The 10829-nt window shown below is 41.0% G+C and overlaps 2 protein-coding genes across 2 annotated transcripts; one reads left to right on the top strand and one right to left on the bottom strand.

Annotated features, from left to right (window-relative positions):
* Nucleotides 1–5370: 5370 nt before the first annotated feature.
* LOC128736751 (chymotrypsin-1-like) lies at nt 5371–6232 on the top strand. Its single transcript, XM_053831238.1, has 3 exons — nt 5371–5419; nt 5485–6041; nt 6104–6232. The coding sequence occupies exons 1-3, from the start codon at nt 5371–5373 to the stop codon at nt 6230–6232; spliced, it is 735 nt and encodes a 244-aa protein (XP_053687213.1).
* A 3460-nt stretch (nt 6233–9692) lies between these two features.
* LOC128736750 (chymotrypsin-1-like) lies at nt 9693–10606 on the bottom strand. Its single transcript, XM_053831237.1, has 3 exons — nt 10555–10606; nt 9949–10499; nt 9693–9881 (listed from the first exon to the last, which is right to left on the bottom strand). The coding sequence occupies exons 1-3, from the start codon at nt 10604–10606 to the stop codon at nt 9693–9695; spliced, it is 792 nt and encodes a 263-aa protein (XP_053687212.1).
* Between the last annotated feature and the right edge of the window lie 223 nt (nt 10607–10829).

Genomic DNA, 10829 nt, shown 5'->3' with positions numbered 1-10829 from the left:
ATCACAAATGGCCGAATCACAAAAGGCTGAAACACGAATGGCCGAACGTCATATTCGGCCGAAAATAATCACGGCCTTCACCCTGCACAAATGTTGGGTATATGCTGTCCTTACTCACTGCCGCTCGTTCGGACTTAACTAAGGGATAATCCTTACTAGTCAGTAAACCTAGGAAAATGCATGCACCTAAATAGCAGTGGTTTCTGCGGGGGGACTGCCCCCGCAGTGGCCGGGGCTTTCGACGGCGGGTCACCGGTGTACACTCGCGGCCTGCGGCCGTCTCGCCCTGAAACATCTAGGAAACATTTGCTACTGACACGATCATCGGGCCTCGCACCCTATAATAAACGTAAATAACTCGCGCTTAGGGGAACAAAGAATCTTCTATCATCTATACTCTATTTACCAAAATAAAAAATAGGACGCAGCGTATGGCTTATTTTTCTGAAACTAAGGTACAGAATTCTACGAAAAGCTTTTCTCCTTCACCTATCAATCACGCGGATCATCACAGAGCTGCGAGTGGATCAAAAGGCAATAGAGGGGAAAGTTTTGAAGGTTTTTCAGGGGGATGTTTCCAATTCGCGAAGAGAAATAGATAAAAAAATTTATTCAAAATGTGTAAGGTCTCACAACATGAGCAATAAAAATGTTGTTGATTTGGGCATTCCGCGAAAAATCGGCCATTCGTGATTCGGCCTTCTGTAACTTGTTGGAATTCGGTCATTTGGATTTCGGCCATTCGTTATTCGGTCATGTCTGTTTCGGCCATTCGGTACCAGCCCATATAGACAAGCACGGAACAGGGAAAACTCGGTCTTCCGGAGGAAAAACGCGCCAACAGGAAGAACGAGATCGCGAGGCTATGGAAGAACTGTACCGTGCTAACGATAAACGGAAGTTCTTCGAGAAGTTAAACTGTTCGCGCAAAGGCTATGTGCTACAGGCTGATATGTGTCGGGACTCAAACGGTAATCTTCTCACGAACGAACGTGAGGTGATCGAGAGGTGGAAGCAGCATTATAACGAGCACCTTAATGTTCAGCGATGTAGCTGAACATGAAGGTGACGATATGGCAATAGATCTTGGAGCACTTGCAGAAGACGACAGAATACCAGCCCCCGACCTCCAGGAGGTAGCAGAAGAGGTCGGTCGACTGAAGAACAGTAAAGCGGCTGGGGCTGATCAGCTACCCGGCGAGCTGCTGAAATACAGTGGTAACGCACTGGCTAGAGCGCTGCACTGGGTCATTGTCAAGATTTGGGAGGAGGAGCTACTACCGGAGGAGTGGACGGAAGGCATCGTGTGTCCGATCCATAAAAAGGGCGATAAGTTGGATTGTTGTAATTTCCGCGCAATCACATTGTTGAATGCCGCCTACAAGGTACTTTTATGTCATCGATTATCACCATTTGCAAAGTGTAGTGAATAGTGAACAGTAATCATAGTTAGTTTAGTTATGAACTTAAGTATAAAACAATAATGTCACTTTCAAAATGTTAGCACTGCCCAAATTTTGAGACGATGTTGTTTCTGGCAGCCATGTGTATAATTCTATTGAGTAGGACAACGTTTCCCGTTAGATCGAGTAACGCGAGAAAAACGAGCGAAGTCACGTGAAACGTGCTCACGCGTGAAAAACGTGCCCACGCACGATTTATTCATCGACTTCAAATCGGCGTACGACACGATCGATCGTGATCAGTTATGGCAGATTATGCACTACTACGGATTTCCCTAACGCGATTGGTCAAGGCGACGATGGATCGAGTAATGTGTGTTGTTCGAGTATGCGAGTAACAGGGGCAGTCTCGAGTCCCTTTGAATCTCGAAGAGGGTTACGGCAAGGTGATAGGCTTTCATGTTTGCTGTTCAACATCGCTTTGGAGGGTGTGATAAGAAGAGCGGGGATAGACACGAGTGGCACGATATTCACGAAGTCCGTCCAGCTTCTTGGTTTCGCTGACGACGTTGACATCATTACACGTACCTTTGAGAGGATGGCGGAAACGTACATCGGACTGAAAGCTGAAGCCAAACGGATTGGACTTGTCATTAATGTATCGAAAGCAAAATACATGAAGAAGTAAATGCTGACCTCCCTCCCCGGATTCATTTAGACGGTGATGAAATCGAGGTGGTAGAAGAGTTCGTGCATCTGGGCTCACTGGTTACCGCAGACAACGACACCAGCAGAGAAATACAAAGACGCATTATGGCAGGAAATCGTGCCTACTTTGGACTCCGTAGGACGCTGCGATCGAACAAAGGTCGCCACCACACGAAGTTAACAATCTACAAGACGCTGATTAGACCGGTAGTCTTTCACGGCCATGAGGCATGGACTATGCGCCTTTAGTATTTTCGAACGGAAGGTGATGCGCACCATCTGCGGCGGAGTGCAGATGGGGCAGGCGAATGAACCATGAATTGCATCAGCTGTTTAGGGAACCACCCATCGCTCACACCGCAAAAATCGGTCGCCTGCGATGGGCTAGGCACGTCGTGAGGATGTCAGACGACAGCCCGGTTAAAAAAGTTCTCAATAATGATCCGACTGTAACGATACGGCGGGAGCCCGTAGGGAAAAGTGCGCATTACCATTTACATTTTGTCATTGTTTTATTTTATTTGCGTTTTATGCCGTGAATAGCTGGAATCGTTAATGCAATAGAATCTATCAAATGCAAACGCAACTCAAAACAAATGGTATGGAAATTTCCCTACCTATCCGAGTAGGAAATAGGAAATGTTTAGAAGAAGCCGCGACTTAAAGAATTCAAAAACACGGACCCTATTCTCACAGTCACCTCACCTCACCTCACTTCTCTCACGCGCCCTATTCTCACAGTCACCCTCAACTCACTTTACCGGCCCCATTTGATTTGTACAGGCACCCAGGCGAGCGGAGTCACCCAGGTGACTGTGAGAATCACAAATTGTCACCTCACCTAAAAAATTTAGGTAAGGCCCTGTGAGAATAGGGTCCCACTTCACAATCGGTTAAATATGAGACATGGAAGGTGCCCTACCTACGCGAATTAGAAACAGAAAATATTGAGAGCATGTCGTAGCTTGAGAATCAATTACAGGTAAGGTTATCTATGCACATGACCATTTCTATTACTTTAGTAACCACCAAGTTGATTGCACCGACGGAACTGTCCTGAAGTGTGGCGTCCCGCCAGAAAAGCTTTGTTTTGTGCACAACAGTATAAGGGCAACTCTAGGTGAAATGAGTCTGGACCTTTGTGAGGAGAAAAAGTTAGTTGATTTTTCTAATCCATTACGACTGTCGAGACTATTTTTTAATACATGCTTATGAATGTCACCATAAGACGATGTTAACAATCATTTGGTCTTTACATGAAAAGTATGACGGTCTGTGCTTAGGGGCACGAACGAGATGCTACAATTCGACAATGCGTAACATTATGCAAGCGTTTGTTACGCAAATTTATAATTCACTATATTGTAATAAATTCTCTGAAACATCACTGATTCACATTCGTCAATTTTTTTTTCGAAAATAGTTGACAGCACCGTCCATTGTGACAGATTCCTACAGGACATCCGTGTGGCAAAAAGTCTTGCAGTATATGGATACAATCGAGCAAAAGAATGGAGCATTGTCTAACTAGAAAGTCCTTGATTGATTGATTGATTGGAAAAGATGTCATCAAAGTTTGAACGTGTTTTTGCAAAAAAAAAAATAGTGACAGAAACTTCCCGTCCCAACAGGCCATCTTGACGACGTTTAAACCGTGCACAAAACAAAGCTTTTCTAGCGGGACATTACCCGTCAAGATAGTTTGTTATTCCCTATAACTCATTCGTTTAGTGTTCCTATGTCACATGCTAAACCGACTGTGAAGGACTGCGTAATTGCTTCAAACTACGGCGTGTTCTCGATATTTTCTATTTCCTATTCAAGTAAGATAACGCGATTGTGCTGTTAGAGCTAAAGATGCGTTTCGCAGGAATACAGCAATACGGATTTGAAGCTTGAGTTGAAAATTCCGGGTTTGGGACGTAGAGTTTTAGCGCCAAACGTTACGCAGATGTACTCGCAAAGGACCAGGTAAAGTCCGTAGAACTCAACAGTCCTTCGAATCTCGCAGTAATACCATCGACTGGCATAATTATATTTTTTCAAACTAAAAAGCATTGACCGCTTCATTAAAATATGTCACCTTTAATGACCAACACTGATATGAGTTTATTGGATGAAGGCTTGTTAAAGACCAGTATTCTTCTCGAATTTGCTTAATCCTACTCTTTTTTCGCGACAAATAAAGCAAATAATTTGTGACTTTTGTTCCACTCAAAAAATTAAAGATTGTTTTACTTACAGAGTGCTGCTTTGATACGGCTATCTATCGCCCTCTCTTCGGCATCAATCAGCTCATAATCTTTTTCCGTATTTTTCACTTGTTTTATTTTTCTGAATTTTTAACTCACCTAAAATTCACGCACCTGTAAAAGGTAAGCAAGTTGTTTAACTAAAGAATAATAGCTAACTTTACCGCCTGTTGGAGAACGTGGTTACAACAGTTCTGACAAACGTTTCAACGATTTTCAGTAAAACATGTTGCGTTTTTGCCGATAAAACACACTTTTTATAGCCGACGTTTGCTAAAACAGATAAAACAACTATATTCGTTACATCTTATTGACGATTATTGGTATTTCGAATACAATAACTGAACCTCGTGATAGTTTGGTCAATTGCCAAGTGTACGTCAAGTACTTTTTGACGTTCATTCCATAATTTAGATTCCAGCTACCGTCACTAAAATATGAAAGATTTTGAACGCTAATAACTCCACCAATTATGAATGAATTTTCATAGTTCAGATACCGATCGACTCATAGTGGATGTAGCAATAATGCGGTTTCTATTATAATTCTCTTTTGCAATCACTAAATAGTGATAATTACCGTACAGTTTCAAGGCCAAATTTCGATTACTTTCCTTTTAGAAAAAGTGACAGTTTTCCCGTCCGTCCCAACAGATCGATGATTCTTTACGACGATTGAACTTGAAGTCTCTGCTTGAAAAGTAGTAGTAGATTCAGGTTATCACCCATAAAAATTAATTTCAAATTTACGAAGTGTTGCGGGCTACAAACGGAAAGCGGAGCGTTCATCTCAAATCGCTTCAATGTGTACTTTCGAATAATTGGTACACATTACCAAATCAAATAGCCATTGAAGGGTCTCCCTAAGTATTGAAACCTCACTTTACCCACTTATTTAACCGGACCGAATTTAACGAAAACAAAAAACAAATCGCTTATCAATATCAAATGAAAAACTAGCACACGATATCGCATCATTACAATTGATTTCAACTGCTTTCTAAGATAATGTACTTGCGATTATTATGTGTAGTGCTTCTGTACAACTTTACAACCGGTAGGTGTACTAGATTCTAGAAGAATCTAGCTCTTATTTATCGGAGATTTCTCTTTTTTCTTTAGCGGATATGTCATCCTTGTTCCACATCATTAATGAAACGGACGCCTCAATAGAGGACTTTCCATTTGTAATATCGTTGAGAAAAAACGACAAACACATGTGTGGTGGTAGCATTCTTACGGAGAACTGGATATTGACGGCCGCCCATTGTTTCAATAAGTTAAACGGCAGCGTTGCCTCCGTCTCTGTCCAGGTTGGACGGACAAACATATCCAGAGAGGTTGACTCTTCGGTTCATAAAGTTGATCAGTTAGTTGTGCATCCGGAGTACTCGAAAGAAGCTACTTGGCTTAACGATATTGCTCTAATCAAGTTGAAGGATCCGCTGGTTTTTACGGAGCTGATTCAGCCCGTTAAATTGCCTCCGGTTGGCTATGAAATTGAAGATCCAAACCGGCCAGTGACGGTGATAGGTTGGGGAAGAATTGCCGGTGGTAAACATCCGCAAACACTTCAGAAACTAAGCTACCTCATCGTCGCCTACAACGAGTGCAATCGGCTGTACAATAATTCGATTTTACCAATCCACATTTGTACCCCTTATCCTGGACCGTACAAAGTATGATTTGGAAAAGTTTGGTTCAGCATGCGATTTATTTTTGTGTTCTGTTTTTTCGGCAGGGAGACTCCGGTGGTCCTCTGCTGTACCAAGGACTCCAGGTGGGCATTGTTCAGGGCGGCAGCAAACCACTTCCAGCAGTTTTCACTAAAGTGTCGTCGTATATTGGATTCATCAAGGATTATATATAAAAAGCGTACTTTCTGTTAATTTTTGGAATAAATTTTGTAATAAATTCATGATTTACAATCAGCTGAATATTGAAAATAAATTCTTTCCTCTTATTCCCGTCATTTTGACAAGTTGTCACTGCCTTTTTCTGGGATTAATGGGATACTGTTTGTAGAATTCTAATTAAGTGTGAAACAGTGATTATCAACGCCACATGCAAAGGAAATAAACTACAGCCGCTAGTAACTGTAGCAAATATTGTGTTCAGTTAAACAACGACGCTTCTTGACTCTCGGTTTAGGTTGGGTGGACAAACATATCCAAACGCTTTGATTCTTTGGTGCACAAAGTTGATCGAATCTTTTGTTTTTTGTTAGATTATAGTCACTTTAACAGTTTGGGTCATTTGTGACTCCTGCGCGGTTGGGATTTGAACCCGGGTTCTTGGCATTTCAGTCAAGTCCTATTTCAAGTGCGCCTATAAATTTCATTTCAAGTTTAGTTTTAAGTCACTAAAAATAGATAGAAAAAGGATGGAAGAAGCGGAAAAACGTGAGAAAAAATCTCGTATGAAAAAATTCAAAACGAAAGAAAAACCTTGATAAGTGAATGGGAGGAAAAATAGGACACGAAAAGAGAAAAGCGGAAAAAAGAAAAATATGGGAGAGAAAAAGAGGGAAAACGAGGACATTTTACAGAAAGGAAAGGCATAGAAAAAACCAAGAACGAGAAAGAAAATAAGGGTAACTGTATTGAAAATAAAAGGGACTAAAACGGAGAAAAACGTAACAAAAACGGGATAGAAAAGGAGGAAAAGAATACGAAGTAATATGAAAGTAGGAAAATGGAGAAACGGGAACAGCAACTATGGAAAACCGGGACAGAAAAAGAAAAAAATGGAGAAAGAATGAAAACAGAAGACATAAAGAATGATACGGAAAAGAAAAGCATAACGTGATATAATAAGAGGAAGAAAGAAACAGACGAAATCGAAAAACGGGATAGAAAAGGCATTAAAAGTGAAAAAAGACGGAAACTGGGATGGAAAAAGTCGAAACGAGACAGATAATGACAAAAAACTAGACAGGAACAGAGGAAATATGGGCTCGAACGACAAAAAACGGAACGGAGGGTATTCAGGACTCAGGAACACCAGGAAGAGAAAAGGAATGGAGAATGAGAAGAGCAGTCAGAATTTTTTCTTTTTGGAAAACTGAGAAAGACGAAGCAAAAGGGAAAATAAGTCAAACGGGATATCAAAGGAGACAAGAAAACGGCAAAACAGAAGAGAAGAACTAGAGAAAGGAAGGAAAACGATAAAAAAACGAAAAAAACAAGAAATACATTGAGGTTAAAAATGGGAAAATGGAACAGAAAAAGAGGAAGAGAAAACCGGACTACAGAAAATGGTTAAACGGAAGAGAAAAGAAAGGGAAAAAGGAACAGCTCATCTGCTTCATAAACTAGAGAATATAAGGAAAAACGATTAAGAAACCACAGGAAACGAGAAAAAATCAAGACAAACTGGACAGAAAAGGGGAAAAATGAGACGGGGAAACGGGCCTGAAAACGAGGTAAACGAGGTGACAAAACAGGACAGAAAAGAGGAGAAAAGAAATAGAAAAAAGAAACCAACGAAACAGTGAAAAAAAGTGAAACGAGAAAATGAAAGAGGGAAAACGAGACAGGAAAGACAAGAAACAAGGAAAATGAAAAGATGGGAAGATAAAGAAAAAGAAGAACAGCCAGAGATAAAAAAGAAAATCGATAGAGGGAAGAAAGATATCAAGTAGAAGAAGTCAAGTAGAAGAAGTCAAGCGGAATATAAAAGGAGAAAAATGTGACAAAATAAGGGAAAAAGACAAAAAAACAAGAAAGAGGGGTTAGAGAAAAACGAAAAACGGAAGAGAGAAAGACGCAAAACGGGAAATAAAAAAGGAAAATCTAAGAGGACAGAGAGAAAGGGAGCCAACGATAGAAGGAAAAACGGAACATCAAACAGAAAAACGGAACATACGAAGGAGAAAAACTAGAATGAAAGAAGATAAAAGGAGTTAGGAAAACACGAAAAGTGCAAACGAAAAAAAGGGAAAAAACAGAACAAGCTGGATTACGGAAAAGAAAATAACAAAACACGGGTGAGAAACTTGAGGACAAACCGGATTAAAGATTAGAAAAAATGGGAAAGGAAACGATGAAAAGTGGAACAATGAAACATGAAACACGGGTTAGAAAAAAAGTAAATGAACAAGCGGCAGAGAAGAGGTAAAACGTGTGATCGAGTAAGACGAAAAATGTCAATCCTAATTTCAAGTAAATCTTCGTGTCTAATTTCGTATCCATGTCCACTTCAAACTTCCAGTTCAAAAATCAGTCCAAATTGAAGTCTAATTTAATATCCAACATCAAGTTCGATTTCAAGTTCAATTAAAACTCTAATTTCTAGTCCAGTTCCAATCCAATTGCACCCGACACTCCTGAGTTTTTACTCTAATCGGCCGCTATTTTTGTGATAAGTAATAATAGATTCGCCATCCTCCGATTACTTGCTTTTTCCAGGCCAAAACATTCTTCCGAAAGGTCAGGTGCCCCACCTTTCGTTTATGGCTGAGTACGCTAGTGCGTTTCTATATATTGCGAAGGGCTTTCTGCTGATCAGGTTGCCTTTATTTGAGCGTCCGAGCAAGTTACTGTACTATGAACAAAGTCTGCCAACTCATGAGTTGAGGCTTGTAGGTCAGGGGACAATTGTTAACCGCGTCCGCTACTTCTGCAACGGTTGTGTTGCGAATCTCATCCCTAGGCTTCTTTCCATCTTGTAATGCCCTTATCGCTTCCTTCACGGGTTTTACCATCCGTTCCCAAAATGCCGCCCATGTGTGGTGTGCAAGGTGGATTGAAGTACCAAGATGGAGGGACTGATCACTCGCTCTGAACCGCGCCGAACTTTTCGCGGTAATCTTGAAGAATTATCTTCGTCACATTGTGGAAACGGCTTAGGATGGAAGGAACCAATCTACCGTCTATTCTCAGTACGCCATCTTGGTCAAGACCAGATAAACACTCATAGTTGTAGCTCTTTTTTGCTATTGTGGAAACACTTTCTGGGTCGGCTTCAGTTGCAAGTTTTTCAGCTCGTCTGGAAAGCTAACTATCCCATTGAGCTTGTTTCCATAAAATCTTCTCCGCTTCGGCTAGCTCTTTTTGTCGCCAATGGCCCTACACTCACCTTATTTACCGTGTCTTCTGCAACTAGTGCAGTATTATCGTTCAGCCGCCAATATCATGACGTTGATGAAAAGTCGAACTTGTTCTGACGAAATTATTCTGTATATAAATCCCGATTGATTGGTTGATTTTAGTCAGTATAAAATTATACTGGAAAGATAATGAAACCCCTAAGATAGACTTTTAAAAGCTTTACCTCTTTTCAAAGCCCTATTTTATAGTAATTTATTGCATGGTAGCTTATGCCTTATTCTATCTATTTACTCTAGTCTTCGAAGAACACGGCAAAAACCGAACTTTATCGAGTGCGAGATCGGTGTACATGTAGATAAATCTGATAAAATGTGACACCTTGGTGAAAACTCCTGGCAGCGGATCGCGACCCCACGAAACAATGCCCACTTGTAATCCTTGGTGCATCAGGGGGCCACCGGAGTCTCCCTGTCGTAAAATACAATAAAAATCAAATATTTGTTGAGTCATACTCAGTCAATACTTGTAGTCATACTTTGAACGGTCCGGGAGAAGCGGTACAGATTTGCGTCGATAAAATCCGATTCTTGTACTGTCGATTGCATTTACGATGCGGAACGATGTGGTAGTTCAGCTGTTGTAGAGTTTTAGACAGATGACCTTCGTTGGTTACTCCCCAACCGATCACCGTCACTTCCTGCTTTGGATTTTTAACTTCATAGCATACCGGAGGCAGTGTGACTGGCTGTACCAGCTTCGAGAACGTCAGCGGACTCTTCAACTTGATCAGAGCAATATCGTTGTTGACTTTACTTTGCGAGTACTCCGGATGCACAACGAACCGATCAACTGCGTAGACCGAAGAGTCCACACTTTTGGATATTTCTGTCCTCCCAACCTGAACAGAGAGGATATCAACGCCAGCGGTTAACTTCTTGAAACAATGGCCAGCCGTCATCATCCAGTTATTCGTGAGAATGCTTCCACCACAACTGTGGCTGTTGTTTCTTCTCAACGATATTATGAATGGAAAGTCCTCTATCGATGCGTCCAGTCCATCGAAGATGCGAGACGATATGTTGTCCGCTGAGAAAAAAAACAGCTGATAGTTAAAGGGAGATTTTCCGTGTAAAAAAATTACCTTTTACAGAATTGTACAGCAGTACAATACAGAATAAAAACATTAGATACATGGTTCCTACAAGCAGCTGCAATCGATTGTGACGATTCGATATCGTTTGCTCGTTTCCCATACGATATTAATAATCAATTTGTTTCACTGAAATCAAATTCGGCTTGCTGCCATAATCAGAACTTGCGTCAATTTTTACCTTTGTTCGCCTCGTTATTTCACTTCAAATGGAACCAAACAACTATTAGAAATTTCAACCTCATGGGCTGATTTTGCAAAATATA

This window comes from Sabethes cyaneus, chromosome 2 (genome assembly GCF_943734655.1).
Source record: "Sabethes cyaneus chromosome 2, idSabCyanKW18_F2, whole genome shotgun sequence".
Taxonomy (NCBI): Eukaryota; Metazoa; Arthropoda; class Insecta; order Diptera; family Culicidae; genus Sabethes; species Sabethes cyaneus.
The sequence above is the reverse complement of the archived record's forward strand: the minus strand, read 5'-3'. Positions and strand labels throughout refer to the sequence as shown.

Coding starts and splice junctions, on each gene's coding strand:
- LOC128736751 (XM_053831238.1), top strand. CDS start 5,371: ATGTACTTGCGATTATTATGTGTAGTGCTTCTGTACAACTTTACAACC. Junction 5,420..5,484: donor TCTGTACAACTTTACAACCG/GTAGGTGTACTA, acceptor TTTTTTCTTTAG/CGGATATGTCATCCTTGTTC. Junction 6,042..6,103: donor CTTATCCTGGACCGTACAAA/GTATGATTTGGA, acceptor TTTTTTCGGCAG/GGAGACTCCGGTGGTCCTCT.
- LOC128736750 (XM_053831237.1), bottom strand. CDS start 10,606: ATGTATCTAATGTTTTTATTCTGTATTGTACTGCTGTACAATTCTGTA. Junction 10,500..10,554: donor GCTGTACAATTCTGTAAAAG/GTAATTTTTTTA, acceptor TTTTTTTCTCAG/CGGACAACATATCGTCTCGC. Junction 9,882..9,948: donor CTTCTCCCGGACCGTTCAAA/GTATGACTACAA, acceptor ATTTTACGACAG/GGAGACTCCGGTGGCCCCCT.